At 38.1% G+C, this 23,167-nt stretch overlaps 1 protein-coding gene across 8 annotated transcripts in view; it reads left to right on the forward strand.

Annotated features, from left to right (window-relative positions):
- LOC136858517 (uncharacterized) overlaps positions 1-23,167 on the forward strand; it is a 207,712-nt gene that overhangs the window by 44,635 nt on the left and 139,910 nt on the right. For 5 of the 8 annotated variants that reach the window (XM_067138114.2, XM_067138117.2, XM_068225580.1 and 2 more), the window contains one exon: positions 2,170-2,453. The exons of 1 other annotated variant lie outside the window; for it this stretch is intronic. In XM_067138114.2, coding sequence (XP_066994215.2) covers positions 2,205-2,453 — 249 coding nt within the window. In that variant the 5' untranslated portion in view covers positions 2,170-2,204. Of the gene's footprint in view, positions 1-2,169; positions 2,454-23,167 lie in introns of those variants that run through there. 2 more of the 8 variants (XM_067138119.2, XM_067138118.2) reach the window with 2 other exon arrangements.

The following is a 23,167-nucleotide window of genomic DNA, read 5'->3' on the forward strand; positions in this document are numbered from 1 at the left end:
TCAACCAAGTTGTCTTTTGCACCATGCACAGTGCATGCACCAAGCGCATGCACCCTGAGAGGCCCTGCTGTAGGAGGTTGCTGCCATTTTTCCCAACGAAATGTTGTGAGGTCTGGGTTTGATTGGCTGTGTGTGGCTTGGCGTTGTCATGAAGTAAGATGGTTCCACGGGAAAGCATTCCATGCCTTTTGTTCTGAATCACAAGATGCAGATTTTATTGTGTCACACAGTAGCCATCTTTATTGATTATTGCAGTCCAAAGTAAGAATTCAATGAGCAAAACACCTTCTCTGCCCCAGAATACTGTGGACATGATCTTCTGGATGGCAATTGTCTGTTTGAATCTGTTCTTCACTGGTGACATTGTCCGGCTCCATGGCTAAATGGTTAGCGTGCTGGCTTTTGGCCACAGGGGTCCCAGGTTCGATTCCTGGCAGGGTCGGGAATTTTAACTATAGTCAAAACAAGTCATGCTAGTGGTCGCACGCATCACAGGTGTGATCCACAAGAATAAATTGCTTTATAACGCAACAATCGTCAGTTAAGGTTAGCAGACTACTGCGTTTCAGAGAGCGGGTGTGGCGCAAGGAGGGTACACATATGCTCAAGGTCAACAGTCATACCAAAAAACAGGAGCAAAAAAACTGAACGACTGGATCACTATTGTGAGATTTATAAGCTGTCACTATTGTGATTCACACGACCACTGGAGTGTTAAGGTACAGCCCCAGCATTTACCTGGTGTGAAAATAGGAAACCACAGAAAACCATCTTCAGGGCTGTCGACAGTGAAGTTCGAACCCACCATCTCCTGAAAGCAAGCTGATAGCTACATGACCCAAACCATGCAGCCATTTACTTGCTTCTTCAGTCTTAATGTGAGGAGTATGTTATAAGAAGATCGTTGGGATTGTTGGTATGCTATTGTTCTGGGAAGCTTAACTTCGACTGATTTGATATCATAAGACCTTGAATAGAGTTTTGAACTTGCTGTTAATGATGTTGAGTCAATGACTCCTCTCATCTTCATATTGACAAGAAGATTTCAAAAATGAATGAAATCTGTGCCATCGATGGGTGGTCGAAAATCAGCGATTAGGAAATTCAAAAGAAAATGTTGATGCAATCCTTAATTTATTAATGTTTCTCTCAGCTTTACTGGAACTATCACTCCTAGACAGTGCATTGTGTCCACCAAATAACTATATATCCATTGGACTGGGCATTGAAAAAGAGAGGTGACAAATGGTGCTCCCATAATGTACAACTGCTTGTGTGCAACATGTTAGTTGAACTGACTGATTGAAAATGGGCGGTAGACGGCTTTATGAACATGGACCTCACATTATACTTAGGTCTGTGACAAAATTTAAAATGTAACTACCACAGGGGCGTGAAATTCTGGTGAATGTGGACTATGTATGTATGTATGTATGTATGTATGTATGTATGTATGTATGTATGTATGTATGTATGTATGTATGTATGTATGTATGGCCTGGTGTTGCAGTACATGAAGGACCCTGGCCTCTCCTACAGCTATTGCCCAGTCTTTCATGTCCACAACACACCTCCTCCAGTTACATATCCACAACGCCTATATGTCCTCTCTGATATCATCGGTTCTGCTCTTCCTGACCAACTGGTTTCCTTCACCCAGCACAGGCTTAGTACATAGCCATCCAGTTATTTCTGTAGGACTCGAAACTAGGTTCTTTCTGTTCAGGTTAGCCAAAATTGTTCTGTTTTAAGGCGGCCGATACCCACCCATACTCGTCCCCCTAAAAGGTAGGATTTGCTTGTTATGTGAGTAGGTAAGCCTATTGACTTGAGCATTTCTCAGTATTTACCACAGACACCTACTGGGCCTCAGTGCCTTCATTGGGGCTAGCTTACATTGCCCTTCCCATTTACCAAACTTTGGAATCCACACAGAGCTGAGCTGGATTACTCCCCCTAATATTTTTCAATACTGGAAAATAAGAATATTCTGTGAAAACCATATAAATATCATAATTACCTCATAGTGTTTGGATATTTGTGTGAACTATCCAAGAGTAGTGGCTCGCTATAAAAATATCTCTTATAAACACCATTCCTTTTTTTTACTGTTGCTTCCTTTTTCTTACTGTCAGTCTCCTTTTAACAACTTTCTTCTTCTTTACATAGGTCAGTGATTCTGAAAAGAAGAAAGAACAGAGGCCATGGGTATTCAACAGTTTGAAACTTTTGTGGAGAGCAAGATGAATGAAGGGATGTGCCGTCTTGTACATCTTGGTCCTCTGGCAGAGCATTATAGGTACCAGACTGGGAAGAAACCTGTTTTAGTAGTGGATGGGACATACTTCGTGCATCACTATTACTCTCGCAGTGACATTCGGCATGATTTTCTCTGTGGTGGCCAATTCAAGGAATTCATTGGATTTATGAAGTATTTTGTACACAAATTACGGGTGAGTAATTGTGATGCTAGGAGTTCGACATTCCATCATTACTGTTGGAGAGGTCAAACTTCACTCTAAAAAGGTGTTGTTTATTGTGTACTTAATCTACTCTCACAGGTCTTTCACATTTAAATACTTTACTGACTGTCCAGCATTTAATTCTTAAATCTCAAACACAGAAGACAAGTGTTCTCACTGCAGTGAGAATTGGTGGTAGAATGAGTTCTTGGTTCAAGGTATTTAGAGGGGTTAGACAAAGCTTTACTCACCTTCATTGGTCATAGTTTACATGGATGATTTATTTAGGTTGTGTTTTCTTCCAGGATGTTAGTATAGTAAGTGAGATTGAATCAAGGTGCAGCAAAGCTAATGTAGTGAGCTTGCAGTTGCAACCAACAGTATTTGTCAGCTCCCAAATGAAACTATCTTTACACGAGTCTGTCTTCAGACTACCTTTAATTTACGCGAGTGAAAGCTGGGTGGGCTCAGGATATTCATAAGTTAGAAGTAACAGACATGAAAGTAACAGGAAGGATTGGTGGTGAAACCAGGTGGGAGCAATGGCAGGAGGGTACCCAGAATGAGGCGATAGAGGTTAAGTTGGAAATGAACTCGATCAATGAAGCTGTACGTACAAACCAGCTTTGATAGTGGAGTCATGTAAGGTAAATGGAGGAGGATAAGTTACCTTTAGGAGAATAATGGCCTTGGTCATGGTGGTTAAGGGAAGTAAAGGGAGACAAAGACGATGTTGGTTAGACTCGGTTTCTAATGATTTAAATATAAGAGGTATGTAATTAAATGAGTCCACAAAAAAAGAATATTTTCACGGACAGCCAAGCGGCCATTAAGGCACTAGAACCAGTCCGGATAATATCCAGAATTGTCTGGTATTGCCATTCACTTCTCCTGAAGCTCTCAAAGTACAACTCAAAATAATATGGGTACCAGGGCATGCAGGTGTAGAAGGAAATGAAAAGGCAGATAAACTGGCCAGGAAAGGGGCAGAAACATATTTTGTAGGCCCAGAACCTGTATGCAGGATTTCCTATGGACAAGCCTGACACTACATGGGAAAATGGGTACAAAAGAAACAAATGGAGAACTGGAAAAATACTCCAGGATGCAGGCTTGCAAAGGAACTGATAAAAGGACCAAACATGAAGCGTACTAAAGAACCGTTGAAACTCAGCAGAGAAAATATAAGATGGGTAGTAGGTTTGTTGACAGGACACTGCCATCTGAAAAAACACCTACATAGAATTGGAGAAATAAGAGACAATATATGTAGGAAATGCAATGAAGCTGAGGAATCAGCTGAACACGTACTTTTTGAATGTGAGGCGCTGGGTAGAATCAGACTCTCCACTCTAGGACTACCAGGTGAAGAGAGAGAAAAAATCCAAGAAGACTTTTTTTTTTTTTCTTTACGTCGCATCGACACAGATAATACCAATATAATGGTCCGTTATTGGACATTATAAATTTTCCAGCTAACTCATTCTTGATTGCCTGCGTTTCGCCCTCGTGTGCTAAGTTAGGCTCGTCAGTTGGGACTTAGCACACCACCCAACTGACGAGCCTAACTTAGCACACGAGGGCGAAACGCAGGCAATCAAGAATGAGTTAGCTGGAAAATTTATAATGTCCAATAATGGACCATTATATTGGTATTATAAATTTACTCATTCGGGACAAATATTTTACCCTATGGGAATCAACATCTACATCGACACAGATAGGTCTTATGGTGACGATGGGACAGGAAAGGCCTAGGAATGGGAAGGAAGTGGCCATGGCATTTGCCTGGTGTGAAAATGGGAAACCACCGAAAACCATCTTCAGGGCTGCCGACAGTGGGATTCAAACCCACTATCTCCTGGATGCGAGCTCACAACTGCGCATCCTTAACCGCACGGCCAACTTGCCCGGTCCAAGAAGACCTGATAAGAACAATCTGCAGCTTTGTGAAGGGAGCGGGTATATCCAGGTGGAAATTGAGGAAAAACATGTTAGCAAAAGATCTTAGAAGTCGACTAATTAGGAACTAATATTTAGAGGCCCCGTGAAGAAGAAGAATAATAATAAGAAGAAGTGAGTCCACAGAGCTAGTTACAAATAGAAGATTGTGGAGACATTTAGTAAATTAAGAGGCTTACAGACTGAACGCTGAAAGACATAGAAGTCTGTAATGAAGATGTATGTACGTACGCATGTTTAATAATCTTCAATACGGATTTCCATTAGTAAAGATGATGGAAGTAGACTGAATTTCACTTCCATTTTTACTAGTAAATCAATTGCCTCCTTGGAGCACATTGAGCTGCTTGCTGTTCATTTGCCCTCAGCATTAATGAAGTAGGGAGAGATAGTCTAAAAAATGGTTGAAAATGAAAAAAAATGCCAATTACAAATTCATAATATTGATAATATATTGACAGAGCGGACCAAACCATTTAATTATATGAACTTAGTGAAGGACTAAGGACCGAAAATGGTCAAATTTGTCGACTCTGGATTAAAAATGTTTCATTCAATTTGATGATATTTATATTGATTAGTACAAAACATTATATTTTTCTCATAAAGATTTTGATTTTGAACTTAATTCTATTGGTTTGTTTTTTTACACGATCTGTACAGAACGATCCATAGGCTTCATATAGCCACAACAAAGAAATAACAGTATTTTTCAAAAATAATTGTAGGACTCTTACACAACAATATGTGTGTGTATACATTAGAGATAGGAATTTCTCTCACTCGAGACCAATAGCTAAAATCTCGAATCTCGTAAAGCGTCTCAAGAGAAAGTGAATAGTGCTGTACGCTCTTGAGCACGTTTGCAAATTACAATGAAATGTCAGTGTAGAACTTCTTGCTCGAAGCGCAGCATTCGAGTTATTTTAAATGACCACATTTTTTGTTGATCTGCCATGGAACATGGTCATGGAGGGTATAAAATCGAATCAAACCGTTCATTTCAAACCCTCATAGAGGATTAGGTAGGCAATCGGCCATGGAATATCGAAACACTATTTTTAAGGATTTAATATTTTATTATGAAGTATGTCTAGTACATATGTAATGAGAATCGCTTGGTATGTTTTTCTGGTGCAGAAGTCACCGAATCAGATGTCTCCTCTGCACTTGTCTGAACAGACACCCACTATCCCCCATTTATTGTAAATAATACATTTTACCGATTTATACACGTACCTATACAGTGGGTAACATTAACATTGAATCATACAATTATGTTCGCTTAAAGAATCAGGCGACGTAATCTTGCTGTCATTGAACTCTTGTGGTATTATGTAAGTGACTACTAGAGTTAAACAAACTTGTTAGATTGTTAATAAAATTCTAAATACAAGATGTAATGAAAGTAACATTAACTTACATTAGCACGTTGTCTTGAAAATATGAAAGATAATAATAATAATAATAATAATAATAATAATAATAATAATAATAATAATAATAATAATAATAATAATAATAATAATAATCAGTATCATCATCATAATCATCATCATCATCAGTGTCCCACTCCAGTCACTCAGGTGTGGTTAACAAGCCCCCTCCACTCCTTTCTGTCCTTCCACCTTTCCTGCTCCATTACTTCCACCACATCCAATCCAGCTTCCCTAATGTCCTTCCAAATCTGATCCATCCACCTTCTCGGTCTTCCAACTGGTCTCTTTCCCTTAACTTCTCTTTCTAATTCCCTTCTTGCTACCCGTTCCTTTCCCGTTCTTCTTACATGTCCGAACCATCTCAGTCTTGTTTTCTGTATGTTCTGTACTAACGGTTCTATATTTAGTTGTTCTCTGATTTTAATATTGTGAATTCTATCTCTTTTTGCCTTTTTAACCGATGTTCTTAAAAATTTCATTTCTACTGCTTGGATCTTACTATCTTGTCTCTTATTAGTTACCAGCGTTTCTAGTCCGTATTTTACAATTGGTATGAAATACTGTTTATAGAATGTGAATTTCGTTCTCTGGGGTACTTTGTCATTCCATAAAAGCTCTCTGACTTGATGATAAAATGTAGTACCTTTACTTAGTCTGTTATTAATTTCAGGGTTGATTTCATTACTTCCATTAATAATTCTACCCAGATATGTAAATTGTTCTACATTCTCTAACCATTCTCTGTCTGTGTTCACTTGGCTTCTCCTTTTTTCTTTTCCACAGTGCATGACTAGTTTTCTTTTTAGTAATTACCATTCCAAACTCCTTCAGATTTTCATTCCAAATGTCCAGTCTCCTTTGTACTTCCTTTTCTCTCTTTCTCCAAATCACTACATCGTCTACAAATACCAATGCATTCACTTCCTCACTACTGATACTCTGTTTACACGTTTTATGATTACATCCATCAATATAATAAACAACAATGGTGACAGTGCACTTCCTCGCTTGAGAACTTCTTTTTTTTTTTTTTTGCTAGGGGCTTTACGTCGCACCGACACAGATAGGTCTTATGGCGACGAGAACTTCTTTTTGTATAAAATGTTTTCAGAGTCACCACTCCCCACTTGTACACTGCTTTTACTCTCACAATACAACATTTTTATCTTGTTAATTAATGATTTTGGTACATTCCTTTTCCGTAGGCATTCCCATACATGTTTTCTCTTAACTGTATCATAAGCTTTTCCAAATCCAAAAATACAAATATGATTTCCTTGTTCCTTTCCAGATGTTTTTCCATTATCATTCGCACTGTAAATATCAAGTCTATTGTTGAACTATTTGGTCTAAAGCCATATTGTTCTTCCTCTGTGTTTCTATTATATCCCTCAGTCTTTTGTCTATGACTTTCTCCATTATTTTTAGCCCATGTGATAATAGGGTTATACCTCTATAATTTTCACATTTTTTCCTATTTCCTGTTTTGAACAATGGTACAATGCTTCCTTGTTGCCATTCTTCAGGTATCCTTTCATCCTTCCATATGACATTGAGGGCTCGGTATAGCCACTGTAGTCGACTGTTTCCTGCTGCCTTAATTATATCAGTATTGAATTCGTATTTTCCATTTGCTTTACGTTTGGTCATTGCTTTCACTTCCTTTTCAAGTTCCAACCATGTTATCGCGTTCTCTTCTCTTTCTCCATCTCTTATTTCCATTTTCTTATCTCCTTCTTCCTCCGAGCAGTCATCCTCATTATAAAGTTTTTCAAAATATTTTGCTATCACCTTCTGAAGACCCTTTTAGTCATGTACTATGGATCAGTATTCTCTCTCTAATGCCATCATTTTTTCTCGCTTTATTCTTTTCGATTTTATTACTCTGTATAATAGTTTCTGATTTCCTCGACTATCTCAATTTTGTTCGTAAACTCTCCCCAACATTTCTCTTTTTCTTCCTTGATACTCCTCTTTACTTATAGTTTCAATCTTTTGTATTCTACATGTAACCTTTCTATCTTATTCTCATCCCTCTGATATGTCTTTTGCTTTTACTTATCCATTTCTTTCTTCACCTTGTTCCTTTATTTCTATTTTTATTTTCAAAAATTTTTATTTTGTCTGTCCACCACCATGTCTCCTTTCCCCTAACCTTTCTTTTGTTTTCCCCCACATACCTCAATTGTTGCTTCCACAAATGTCTGTCTTAACCCAATCGCATCATTTGACAACCCTAGCTCGTCATAGTTACTCGTGGCATATGAATCAAATGACGAGCTCTGCTTGCGGCGATGCACAACTGTACATCAATCCATGTAGTTCAGTTACTAACCCACAGACGCCACTTGTATGCATTCTGAGCTGAAGTTTACACATGTGGCTTCGGTTTTTTCCTTTTCACCAGGTTCTCACACACTTCCAGAACGAGAGATAAGATAATCTTTTTTCATATAATATCGCTCTTGTCAGTTGCGATCATGGCGTCAAGCAGATGTGCTGATGAGGAAGGAATACGGAAGCTAATAGATAGTGTTTTAGAGAGTGATATTGAAGCCAGTGATGTTTGTGAAGACGAAATAGACTCTGAAGTCCATAGTTCGAGTACTAGCGATGCGTATAATAGTTCTGATGACACGGAAAGTGATGCAAATAACGACGGTGTGCCGAGTCTTTCGAAACGAGCTCGTACCTCGACACAGACTAACTTGACTGACTGGAACTGGACAAGAAGTGACAATAAACCTGTTGTACATAAGTTTAGTGAATACAGTGGGGTTAGTGAAAACTTACTGAAAAAAGTTTGAAACGCAGCCACTATCTGAACTCTCAGTTTTTTTGTGAATAAACCCTTTGTTTGACAAAATATCTGTCGAGACAAATTCATATGCAGCAAAACAGTTGAGCAATCCTGACAGAAAAAAGTTGAAAGACGATGACAAATGGTTTGAGACTACACCCGATGAAATTAGGGCATATTTTGCGTTGGTTATACTAATGTCACAAGTCGAAAATCAAGAATACAGTTATACTGGAGTAAAAACAGGTGTCTAAACACTCCATTTTTTCGTGAAACCATGAGCAGGGGAAGATTTATTATAATTTCACGATTTTTACATTTTGTTGACGATGAACAAATCAGTAGTAGTGACAAACTAAGATAGATTAGGCCTATAATACAACATTTCTGCTCCAAATTTTCAGAATTATATTTTCCTTTACAGGACATTGCTCTAGATGAAAGTCTAATGAAATTCAGAGGCCGCCTTTCATATGTCCAGTGTAATAGGACTAAACGTTCTAGGTTTGGAATAAAAATTTACAAAATTTGTGAATCAAGTTCTGGCTACTGTCTGTCTTTCAAACTGTATGTAGGTGATGATGTAATGGATCCAAGTCTGCCAGCAAGTACAAACGTTGTTAGGCCGAGGACATACATTGTTTTTAGATAACTGGTATTCTTCCCCAGATTTATTCAAAAGGCTACACGACAAGCAGATAAATGTAATTGGAACTGTTAGACAGAACCGAAAAGACATGCCTCACGATATCAGTAAGACGAAACTAAAACGTGGAGAGTATGAGACGTGGGCTGCCAACAGTATGTTGTGTGTGAAGTGGAAAGATAACAAGGATGTTTGTTTTTTCACCACTAAACACAAATCAGCTGACATGACAGGGACAGGCAAACTCAGACGAAAGAGAGGACAAACCCTGAGGGAAGAGGTGATAAAGCCCAAGTGTAGCCTTGAATATCAGAAGGGGATGGGTGGTGTTGACCTTCAGGATCAGGTTACAGCTCTGTTCCCCGTCATGCGGCGCACAGTGAAAGGGTATAGGAAAATATTCTTTTACCTCCTAGATATGTGTATTTTCAATTCCTTCACTGTGTATCACAAGATCGTTGCTAACAGAAAGAAGAGCTACATGGACTTCCGAACTAGTATTGCGCAGCAGCTACTAGAGACTGTTCACTTGCCGGAGTACTCAGTTCAAGGTCGACCTTCAGCGAGCACCACCCCAACCAGATTACAAGCTAAATCATGAGTCCACTTTCCCATGTGTATTCCCCCTACAGAGAAGAAATCAAAAGTCACAAGAAGGTGTGTTGTGTGCTACAGCCGGGATAAAAGAAGCGAAAGTTGCTGGCAGTGCAAAAACTGTGGCGTAGCTCTTCACTTAGAAGAATGTTTTGAGGTGTACCACACCCAGCAGACGTACTAAAATAGCGGCATTGGTAAGTTTATTAATTTATCATGCATGCAAATTTTCAGAAAGGAATATTTACTGGTTGATTTTGTATGATTTTCTAAATAATAGTGTGATGACAATGGCCGTAGAGCGGTATTAAAATGTGATTTCTTAGTGAACTCCTATGGTATTTAAATGTGAGGCGAATGGGTTAAATTGTCCCACTCTTCTTCTCCACTTTGTATTTCTGTGTTAGGCAACTTCCTTTTTATACAATCTTAGAATGCCATTCTTTTATCCTCGTCCTTTAATTCCCAAATCCTGATCTTTGGTTTCTTCTTCAGTACAATTTTAGGGATTTTTTACTTGTTTCAATTCCACAATTAATAATCTGTGATCACCTTAGAAACTTTCACTGGGAATTATCTTCGTATTCATGAAGTATCTTCCCCATTCTTGGTCTGTTGTTATAAAATCGATGAGTATTCTATACTGTCTATCCCAACTATATCGGCAGATCTTATGGCTATTCCTCTTCATAAACCATGTATTCTTTATTATCAGGTTATTTCTGATACAAAAGTCAAACAGTTTCTCTCCATCTTCATTTCTATCCCCATACCCATGTGGGCCCAGAACATTCTCGTATCCCATTCTATCAGTTCCCACATGAGCATTCAGATCTCCCAGTATCATGATCCCATCTCCAACAATATGCGTTTCCAGTTCATTGAGGAAATCTTATTTTTCTTACACGCTACATCCTGTCTGTGAAGCATACACCTATACTATCTTCAGTAGTTTCTTGTTTACATGTATGTGCATTATTATAATTCTTTCATTTATATACTGAACTTCAGCTGTTGGTTCAACATTCTGATTCACTATAAATCCCACTCAATTTTTCTCTCTACTGTTACCCATCCAGTACAAGGTGTACCCCTTTCTTAGTTTCTTCGTTCCTTTCCCTTTCCATTTTACTTCACTTAATCCCAGGATGTCGCGTTTTCATCTCTCCATTAGGTCAGTCAATTCATTTTCCTTCCCATTCATTCTTAAAATATTTATTGTTCCATATCTGGTTTTGTTCTCCGATCTAACACTTGCATGAACATCAGCATTACCATCATACTGTGCAACTGTAGCCAGAGACTTGTCAATTCCATTTCCATTTTTAAAATCCATCTGAGGTGTGTGTTATAATTAAAAGCAATAATGCAATACTAAATCATTCTCTGCCAGAGTGTTTCTTGCACTTGTGTACTAATTATTGGCACAACAAACAAACTTATTGTTTTTCATTGAATAAAGTTGTCTGTTGCTCTTCCCTTTAAGCAGCCTGTGATGTACTTTATCTTTTATACAAACTTAATATATACAATTATAGCTACTTAGCTAGAAAAGAAAAGAAGGAAAAATACAAATCATTTTTTAACTTTACATTTAACTTAGCATATAACAGCATATTTGCAAAAACAACATTGTAGTTTATTTTCTGGGACATCCCATCTGTGAAATATTCCCATGCCCATCAATGTACATTAAAAGTACTTATTCCATTCACGCCAGTTGCATTCACACCAGTCAGATGATTAGGCTCAATAAAATGACGGATTTTTCTTCATGTGTGGTGTTGCAGACCTTCTTCTAGCTTGTTCGTGAATTCAAAGAGAATGATTAGCATGTATTATTCCCTTCGAATAAAAGGCCAAACTTCCGTTCATGACAGCCTGTTGTCCCATTGAGCAAAATGTCAAAGCCTGTTCTCAGTGTGCCACATAACCGTGACGTAAGAAGCGTGGTTATGTTCCCGAGAATCTCATGAATTGTGCTTTTGTGAGAAAAGTATTGAGAAGTTCTTGCAATTCTCGAGACATGCACTCTCATATCCCATCCCTAGTATACCGTATACACAGGAGTGATTAATGATAAACATGACAGAAAATATTTTGGAGCAGTTTTGAGACATGTTATTGATCCATATGATTCTAATTAAGAAAAAAGTGATATTTCTCTGTCGAATACACTTATTATTTTACAGGGATGTTATATTGTTTTAAGTGTTATAATTCATGTTTCGAAAAACTGAAAGAAAATCCTGAATTTGTCCCACATACTAGTGAGGTCTGCTTTTTTGGCTCTCTGTTGCCCCTTTACACAATTGTGTCCCATGTCAGGATGAAGATGTGCAATTATTAGATCTTCATGTATAGTGTCAAGGCAGTGCTGTCTCGGTTGCCCTACTGGCCTTTTCCCATCAATTAACAATGTCAATCCAGTCTTTGCAACTATTGTTTCAGCAGCTCAAAGTACATGCCCATACCAGTGGAGAAGGCTTTCCCTCATTTTCATTTTTGTGGACATGATGAAGTGTCAAGCCAGAAGTCCATCGGAGCATGTTTGTTTCCATCACGGCTAATTGTTTGTTTACTTTGCTCTTAATATTGAATAAAATACAAATACAAACTTACACATCATCTTTCATGTTAATTATTTTGAAAAGTCAGCAATTTACTTAACAGTAAATTCAGCACATTAACACACACATTATAAACATAAAACCCTACTTTTGAAACATATATATTACAGACTGATTATCGAGACATTTAGCAATATTCACTTTTGGGCGTGAATTTTTATTCACCATTACATATATTACATGTTCACTCTGCCACTGCACTCTCTGCAGGATTGCTTAAGGGTACATTTATGCTGCAGCTTCGCTGCTGTCACATGGATGCTTGCCCTAACATCTCGCTGCTGACTATAGCCACGCTGCTCGCCATGGAGCTTTTACCCTGCAGCAGCCCCGTGGGCACGCTGCTGGCAGCTCTCAGCTGTAGTCGAAAATTCAAAACAGAGGAACTAATAGTTCAGGCGGTTTGTATTTTGCATAGTTTGATTATAGATATAGAAGGTATGAACACTTAGACAACGAAGACGTACTTCCAAGAGCTACCCCGTCGAGGAGAAACAACACAGCTCCAGCTGAAGCTTTTGAAGTGCGGAATAAATTCAGATATTTTTTAACAAGTGAGTTGCAGTTCGGTTGGCGAGTGTATCTTACAATAATTTGGTGTAATGAATGTGAAATAAAAAGTGTGAAATGCTTCGCCTGGATTTTTCAGTGCATTTCTACTGCGGGAGTTGATTGAAGAATGAAGCTACTAATGCTTCATTTCGTAATTTAACAGCATACCTTTGAATAATGTAAAATAAGGCATTATGAAGTATCTCATTTTGACTTTAGTTAGGTCTCCTAAACAAAATATGTTTACAGTTTGAAAAAATAACTGCCGAACTTTCCACGAAAAATGAGGTACTTCATATAAATCACCCGCTTGTAATGATAGAGGTCCCCTAAATGATAAGAATAAAAGAACAAAGTTAACGTAATCGTTCCGCATTCTTTTGCCACGTCATTCCATAGTTTGATGATGATGATTATGCTTGTTGTTTAAAGTGGACCAAGTCATCGGCCCCTGATAGTACGAGATGAGACGAAATAGATTAAAAATTATAATTAACCCACTGACTAGGATTAGAAAAATGATAATGATGAGGAAGATTATTATGAATTTAAAATAAGTAGTGGATCTAATTCGCAATGTCTTATTTGCCTCTAAAATTAAAAAGAGTAAAACGTAATGAAACTGAATAAGGCACTGACATAGAAGTAAAATAATATATTTAATTCAAATTAAAAATACGCAAAGATAAACACATAGTCAATAGTAAAAATTAGTTTTTTCTATTTGTTTTACGTTGCACTGACACAGATAGGTCTTATGGTGATGATGGGATAGGAGGGGCCCGAGCATTTTCCGGGTGTGAAAATGGGAAACCACGGAAAACCATCTTCAGGGCCGCCGACAGTGGGGTTCGAACCCACTGTCTCCAGGATGAAAGCTCACAGCTACACGCCCCTAATGGCACGGCCAACTCGCCCAATAGAGTAAAAATAGTAGTTAACAATAAACCAATTAAAACACAAATAGAAACTTCACTTTTAAACATAATAAAATTAGCCACTCTCCCTCATAAAACGTAGAAAAAGGTCTACTGGCCGTTCGTCATCTCGTCACTCCTTTTATCCCATATGAACCTCTTGGGCATGCCGCTGGTTCCGAATTGCATTGCGTTCGAAGACAGGTTTAGATAGCAAGTGAGCAAGTGATCACTGAACGTGTGTATAGAGTGGGAAGAGAGGAAGAGTGGGAGAGCGGGTGACCTTGAAATAACCGATCGCAGTCCAAGTTACAGGATAGCTGGCGATGAGCCAGGCTCGAAAATCAAACGTGTTTGAGACCATGGATGTGGCGAGGATAGGAGCCATCAAGCGCAGCTATGAGCCGGGCTCCAGGGTAAAAGCACCGATTGAGATCCATTGGTTTGTTTCATCATTGCCTAACATCGAGCAGCGAGGCTTGGCGATGTGCCAGCAGCCAGGCTGCAGCATAAACGTACCCTAATTCTGTATCATCTGCACCACTGGAGCTTTCCCTGAGTCTAGCACATGAAACACAGAATCAAACAGTGTGCTCTCGCCAGACAAATGCTCCACACTGGCCGCAGGTGGTCTGCGTTTTTAATTTTTTTTTTTGCGGTTACAGAAGGTGCACTGCCCTGGAACCTGGAGCTTCTGTCTTCAGGTATTCACATCTGGTTCCTTCCCAAGGAGTTCCCTGGTCCTTACTCGAACATCGCCACAAATGCTCTTTATCGTCAGGCGGATCTCTAAAAAGTCCCTGCATAGTTACATGGATAGATCTTACAAGAACTTCCTTCTGGTATCTAGCTCCATGTTGCTTTTCAAAATGATGTTGGCATTGATGCCTGCAATATTCAGTAGAGTGTAAAATAAAGTGAGGCTCCATCGATTGCTCCTTCTTGCAACATTGTGCAATTGTTTCAGTTGATCAACTACATCAACACGCCCTTTGGTGTCCGGCTCCATGGCTAAATGGTTAGCGTGCTGGCCTTTGGCCACAGGGGTCCCGGGTTCGATTCCCGTTAGGGTCGGGAATTTTAACCATCATTGGTTAATTTCACTGGCATGGGGGCTGGGTGTATGTGTTGTCTTCATCATTTCATCCTCATCATGACGCGCAGGTCGCCTACGGGAGTCAAATAAAAAAAGACCTGCATTTGGCGAGCCGAACATGTCCTCGGACACTCCCGGCACTAAAAGCCATACGCCATTTCATTTCATACCTCCTTTGGTTAGGTTGTAGAATGTGAGAATTTCAGGTTTGTGAGCATCACCTCAGTCAGCATTGATTTTGTCTGTTTCGTACATGGTGGATAAAAGCAACACAACTTTGTTCTTTATAGGAATGTATGAAACCAGCACCAAATAATCTTTGAATCCAACAATACTGCTTATCACAGGTTTCCCTTTCACTTCCTTGAATAACTGAGGAATTTATGACTTGTTTTTTTTCGAATTGTTCCCACTAAATTTAATCTATGGTCCTTCAAGAGAATTTCTGCAAAGGGAACGGAAGTGTACCAATTATCGGTAGTAATATTCCGTCCACTGTTTGAAATTGCCATGATGAAACGTTCAACAATGTTCTTTGCCCTGTTGTTCAGTTGGAAAGGTCCAGGATTCTCTTTTCTTGTATATACCTCCATGTAATACGTGTATCTGCTAGACTGAAGATTTTTCATCCATATTTCCGGGCTTGTTGGGAATAAATTGTTGAAAGGAACATTTACCCTGGAATGCCTCAAGCATCTCATCGATTGTTACATACTCCCTAAGGGAGTAATTATTTTTGCACCGAATAACAGATCCCTCGAAAATGTCCCTGATAGGTGCCATTTTTTCAACCGATTTTCTTTCATTACGATCATTAATATTATCGAACCTTAATGCTCGTAATAGAAACTGAACACATATAATTTTAAAAAATATTTGTTTAATGTCAACCTAGTCAATACTTACAATTACCACTATTGTGGTTAAATGATTATAAATAATTGAAAAATCGTGAACATGTTTCGCCCTTCTTAACAGGCATCATCAGCACTATGAACAACTTTAAAAATAATAGTTACATTTAAGACTGTCTTACAATAATCAATCATATAAGATTGGAATAAAATGTGACATTAAAAGTTGTTTTTGATACCATTATTAAAAAGTTATAAGTAAATCTTATAAGCATAAGTTAAAACAATTGTAGGTCAATCTTATAATCTAATCTAAAAATATATATGTTAATGTTCGTAGGAAGATTGTCAAACGGCATTCGTCTGAAATTGAAATGGATCCCTTTTTTTTTTTTAAACATTTGGTGAAGGTCCATATTAAGCTGTATTCATCAGCAAGTAGAAATTCGAAGAATAAAATATATACAAAACAAGGGCTCTAATTAATCATGTAGTAGAAGATTAGGTCAGGGATGATCATGGTAATTCTTCTTGAGTTAAATTGGTTATGTAACCAGTCGAATAAGAATACGTTGAATTAAAAATACACGTCGTAAATTCACGACAATGCACTGGATTGAAGATATTTATCAATATAATTGTAGTATCCCTTCTGTTGTGTAAATTTTCAATGATTAGAATGTTGGATAGACTGTAAAGAAAAATAGAAAAAATGCATTTAAAGTGTATGTACAAAAATAATAGTTGTGGTTGTATACGGTTATGGGTTACGTAAAAATGCGTACTTACTCGAATGCCGTAGAGCGTCTAACTTGTTCTGTTGCTAGCGGTAATCTGACTGGCGTTTCTACTACGTGTATTGTATGGGTGTGGCGGAGGGAGGGGGACGAGTTTAGGGAAGGAAGAACTGGGCGGATTGGTACATACTGGTGTCGATATGGGAGGGGGATTATTCGGAGGGGGAATTATAGGTATGGTATCTGGGGCGTGTTTGGAGTTGTTGTATTGGTAATTTTTAAAATATGCGGGATTCTCTTTTGATTTGGGATAACTGTTTTCAACAACTTAGGTATTAATGTGTACAAAAGACTCTTTAATTTCCGTGTCGTCATTAAGGTTATAATCCTTATTAAACGTTTTGTCCAAATAAATATAGATATTTTCAAATTTGTTCAGCAGTTTTCCCTTGTTAGTATTCTTTATTATTGTTAGATCTTTTTCTATTGTGGTAAAATGGTGGCCTGTTTCCTTCATGTGTGTACTCATAGCAGAATATTTGTTATGTTTTTCGGCATTGAAATGTTCCAAATACCTTGTAATAAAACTTCGCCCAGTTTGACCAACGTATGAATAACCATATTGTGAACAAGTCAACCTATAAACTCCTGAATTCTGATATTTGCTGTTATTATTATTATTTATTTTATTATAATTAAAAAATATGTTCTGCGTAGTATTGGTTGTTCTGTAAGCTATGTTTACATTATGTTTGTTGAAATTATTGGTAATTTGGTGGATCATTGGGCTATTATAAGTGAAAACGGCATATTTATTTTTGCTAGGTTTATCCGGTTTGAGGTTAGTGGACAGTTTGTTTTTTATCTTATATATCAGACGGTTTATCATTTCAATTTTGTATCCATTGGTTACTGCAAGGTTTCTTATGTAATTCAATTCAGTTCTCAAATTTTTGGGAGATAAGGGGATTCTTAAGGCTCGATATATTAGGCTGTAAAAAGATGTCTGTTTTTGTGTTCCAGGATGTAGCGAAGAATTATTTATTGTAATTGACGAGTGTATAGGTTTTCTGTGAATTTGGTATTCGAAGGAGTTATTAGATCGTTTAACTTTTATATCCAAAAAGTTTAAAGAGTTTTCATCTTCATCCTCTTTCGTAAATTTTACATTGGGGTTAATCTTGTTTAATTCGTCCAATATATCATTACTATTGGTGGTATTCTTGTCAATTATGACAAATGTGTCATCCACAAACCTCAACCATAAAGTAATTCCTTTTATGTAGGTTTTAATTTTCGTGTGTTCTATCGTATCCATGTAGATATCGGCTAGGATACCTGAAATGGGATCTCCCATCGCCAATCCATTCTGTTTGTAGATTTTACCATTAAAGGTGAAATAATTATTATCCAATGTAAATTTTAGTATAGTCATAAATTCTTCGATCTCCATTTTACTGAGATTACTGTGTTTACTGATATTATTGTAAATAATATTAGTGGTGTCTTTAATCGGAATATTTGAATACATGTCGACTATATCGAAAGAGCACATTATATGATGGGACTGTAAGTTAAATTTGTTTAGGGTTTCGCAAAAATCAATAGAATATTTTAATGGATGCTTGTTGTTAAAGTTTGAGAAAGTTATGGATATATTTAGAAATTTTGTAGGTTGGGCTGTTACGACAGTTTATAATTGGACATAGAGGGACATCCTTCTTATGAATTTTGGGGAGGGCTTTAGCTGTAGGGAGGCTAGGATTCATGTTAATGAGATTTTGTTGTTCTTGCTCATTAAAAAGAAATGTTGATTTTTTAAATAATGATTTTAAGTTTCGTTGTATTGTTACTATTGGGTCTTTGTTTACTATTGTATAATTATTATCATTAAGAAAATCTTCTGTTTTTTGGATATAAGCATGTTTATCTAACAGAACTATTGAGCCTCCTTTATCAGCCTTGGTTACAATGATATTGTTCTTATCTATTTTTGTTTTCATGTTCTGTATTAATTTTTGTTGGTCTGGGTCAAAATTGTTGTTCAGGTTTTCGGCTAACTTTGGAAGTTTCTTCTTTATATCAGTTTTTAAATCATTTTGTACATCACAAGGTAATTTGGAAATGTTACTCTCTATTTCGGCTATGGTATTTATAATATCGACCTCCTTATTTTTATTAGGCCAATTATGTTTAGGACCTTTGTGTAAAAGTTCTATCTCTTCATCGAAAACTGTGTGTTCGTCAAATTTATTACTGTTGGTGTGAAGTTATGCATTAGATTTATATTCTGTTTATTTATTTTTGGCCTGGGGGGTTGAGTATGGTTTGTTTCTAGTAGCATAAGTTTTTTGTCAAGTGTTGTCTGTTTTATGTCCATTAGTCACGTTAGTTTGTCCTTTACATACTGCTGGAATGACTTCCATTACAATGGGACCAATTCTTGGGATACTAATAAGTGTACTTTATATAATTGAAGATTGAAATGGGCCTTCTTTTGGTATCATATTTTAATTTCATTCCTCAACCAAATGTCGTTTACCTTGTTTTGTACCCTATGTGCGGTTTTACTATTTAAATTCTTCCTTTGTGTCGATCTTAAGAATTTTGGGATCAATTTCAATTTCAGGCAATTTTAAAAAAATGTTATGTCCTTACTCAATTTACAAATTTTTGTCTTAATATTAAGAAATTTGTTCTTTAGGTGTTTTGCCTGGTCAGCCACTATGTTACAAGTCATTAATCTCATATAATCTAATATATCGAGCCTTAAGAATCCCCTTATCTCCCAAAAATTTGAGAACTGAATTGAATTACATAAGAAACCTTGCAGTAACCAATGGATACAAAATTGAAATGATAAACCGTCTGATATATAAGATAAAAAACAAACTGTCCACTAACCTCAAACCGGATAAACCTAGCAAAAATAAATATGCCGTTTTCACTTATAATAGCCCAATGATCCACCAAATTACCAATAATTTCAACAAACATAATGTAAACATAGCTTACAGAACAACCAATACTACGCAGAACATATTTTTTAATTATAATAAAATAAATAATAATAATAACAGCAAATATCAGAATTCAGGAGTTTATAGGTTGACTTGTTCACAATGTAATTATTCATACGTTGGTCAAACTGGGCAAAGTTTTATTACAAGGTATTTGGAACATTTCAATGCCGAAAAACATAACAAATATTCCGCTATGAGTACACACATGAAGGAAACAGGCCACCATTTTACCACAATAGAAAAAGATCTAACAATAATAAAGAATACTAACAAGGGAAAACTGCTGAACAAATTTGAAAATACACTGACTGACAGAGCAAATGCAACACCAAGAAGGAGTGGTTCGAAAGGGATGAAAGTTGGGGAAAAAACAGAGACGGCACGGACGAATAATTGATGTTTATTTCAAACCGATATGCAGGTTACACAATGCGCACGGCATCGACTCAGTAGGATATAGGACCACCGCGAGCGAAGATGCACGCAGAAACACGTCGAGGTACAGAGTCAATAAAAGTGCGGATGGTGTCCTGAGGGATGGTTCTCCATTCTCTGTCAACCATTTGCCACAGTTGGTCGTCCGTACGAGGCTGGGGCAGAGTTTGCAAACGGCGTCCAATGAGATCCCACATGTGTTCGATTGGTGAGAGATCCGGAGAGTACGCTGGCCACGGAAGCATCTGTACACCTCGTAGAGCCTGTTGGGAGATGCGAGCAGTGTGTGGGCGGGCATATTTCTGCTGAAACAGAGCATTGGGCAGCCCCTGAAGGTACGGGAGTGCCACCGGCCGCAGCACATGCTGCACGTAGCGGTGGGCATTTAACGTGCCTTGAATACGCACTAGAGGTGACGTGGAATCATACGCAATAGCGCCCCAAACCATGATGCCGCGTTGTCTAGCGGTAGGGCGCTCCACAGTTACTGCCGGATTTGACCTTTCTCCACGCCGACGCCACACTCGTCTGCGGTGACTATCACTGACAGAACAGGAGCGTGACTCATCGGAGAACACGACGTTCTGCCATTCCCTCATCCAAGTCGCTCTAGCCCGGCACCATGCCAGGCGTGCACGTCTATGCTGTGGAGTCAATGGTAGTCTTCTGAGCGGACGCCGGGAGTGCAGGCCTCCTTCAACCAATCGACGGGAAATTGTTCTGGTCGATATTGGAACAGCCAGGGTGTCTTGCACATGCTGAAGAATGGCGGTTGACGTGGCGTGCGGGGCTGCCACCGCTTGGCGGCAGATGCGCCGATCCTCGCGTGCTGACGTCACTCGGGCTGCGCCTGGACCCCTCGCACGTGCCACATGTCCCTGCGCCAACCATCTTCGCCACAGGCGCTGCACCGTGGACACATCCCTATGGGTATCGGCTGCGATTTGACGAAGCGACCAACCTGCCCTTCTCAGCCCGATCACCATACCCCTCGTAAAGTCGTCTGCTGGAAATGCCTCCGTTGACGGCGGCCTGGCATTCTTAGCTATACACGTGTCCTGTGGCACACGACAACACGTTCTACAATGACTGTCGGCTGAGAAGTCACGGTACGAAGTGGGCCATTCGCCAACGCCGTGTCCCATTTATCGTTCGCTACGTGCGCAGCACAGCGGCGCATTTCACATCATGAGCATACCTCAGTGACGTCAGTCTACCCTGCAATTGGCATAAAGTTCTGACCACTCCTTCTTGGTGTTGCATTTGCTCTGTCAGTCAGTGTATCTATATTTATTTGGACAAAACGTTTAATAAGGATTATAACCTTAATGACGACACGGAAATTAAGAGTCTTTTGTACACATTAATACCTAAGTTGTTGAAAACAGTTATCCCAAATCAAAAGAGAATCCCGCATATTTTAAAAATTACCAATACAACAACTCCAAACACGCCCCAGATACCATACCTATAATTCCCCCTCCGAATAATCCCCCTCCCATATCGACACCAGTATGTACCAATCCGCCCAGTTCTTCCCTCCCTAAACTCGTCCCCCTCCCTCCGCCACACCCATACAATACACGTAGTAGAAACGCCAGTCATATTACCGCTAGCAACAGAACAAGTTAGACACTCTACGGCATTCGAGTAAGTACGCATTTTTACGTAACCCATAACCGTATACAACCACAACTATTATTTTTGTACATACACTTTAAATGCATTTTTTCTATTTTTCTTTACAGTCTATCCAACATTCTAATCATTGAAAATTTACACAACAGAAGGGATACTACAATTATATTGATAAATATCTTCAATCCAGTGCATTGTCGTGAATTTACGACGTGTATTTTTAATTCAACGTATTCTTATTCGACTGGTTACATAACCAATTTAACTCAAGAAGAATTACCATGATCATCCCTGACCTAATCTTCTACTACATGATTAATTAGAGCCCTTGTTTTGTATATATTTTATTCTTCAAATTTCTACTTGCTGATGAATACAGCTTAATATGGACCTTCACCAAATGTTTAAAAAAAAAAAAAAGGGATCCATTTCAATTTCAGACGAATGCCGTTTGACAATCTTCCTACCAACATTAACATATATATTTTTAAGATTAGATTATGAGATTGACCTACAATTGTTTTAACTTGTGCTTATAAGATTTACTTATAACTTTTTAATAATGGTATCAAAAACAACTTTTAATGTCACATTTTATTCCAATCTTATATGATTGATTATTGTAAGACAGTCTTAAATGTAAATATTATTTTTAAAGTTGTTCATAGTGCTGATGATGCCCGTTAAGAAGGGCGAAACATGTTCACGATTTTTCAATTATTTATAATCATTTAACCACAATAGTGGTAATTATAAGTATTGACTAGGTTGACATTGAACAAATATTTTTTTAAAATTATATGTGATCACTGTCGTCAATACGGACCAAATATGAGATTAATGACTTGTAAAATAGAAACTGAAACCGTTGTATATTCATTGTAATTCTGAAACGCTCAATTCCTGTTCCATCGGTTGACCACCAGTCCTTGAGGTTTGTATAAGAACACTTCATTGTTCCAACCAAGTATAAGAGACCTATCACAGCTTTTATGTCTGCCAGTGTTGCATCACTAGCATCTCTCTCCCTAGAATAGTTTGCCCTGGTTTTTCTTATCCATATATTTGTGAAGTTAACAATTCCTCCAAGACGTTGTTGGTGAAAAATAGCTCCCGAGATTCCAGTATGGTAGTGGCATGTTTAGCTTGGCCTATCAGACCTGGCAGATGCGTTACAATGTTCCTCCTTCTAGCCCTTCCTCTACCAGCACTGGAGTTTGGAAAATAATTCTATCTTGTTTCACCATTTCCACTAATGTACTCGAGTAGCGGTTGATCTTGATTCGAGTCTACTTGAGAAACTTCCTCAGATTCTGCGGACTCTTCAGATGCACTACCATGATCTCTGATTTCTATCTTATCAGTCTATCACCTGCTTCTTC

Source organism: Anabrus simplex, chromosome 1, assembly GCF_040414725.1.
Source record: "Anabrus simplex isolate iqAnaSimp1 chromosome 1, ASM4041472v1, whole genome shotgun sequence".
Classification (NCBI taxonomy): domain Eukaryota; kingdom Metazoa; phylum Arthropoda; class Insecta; order Orthoptera; family Tettigoniidae; genus Anabrus; species Anabrus simplex.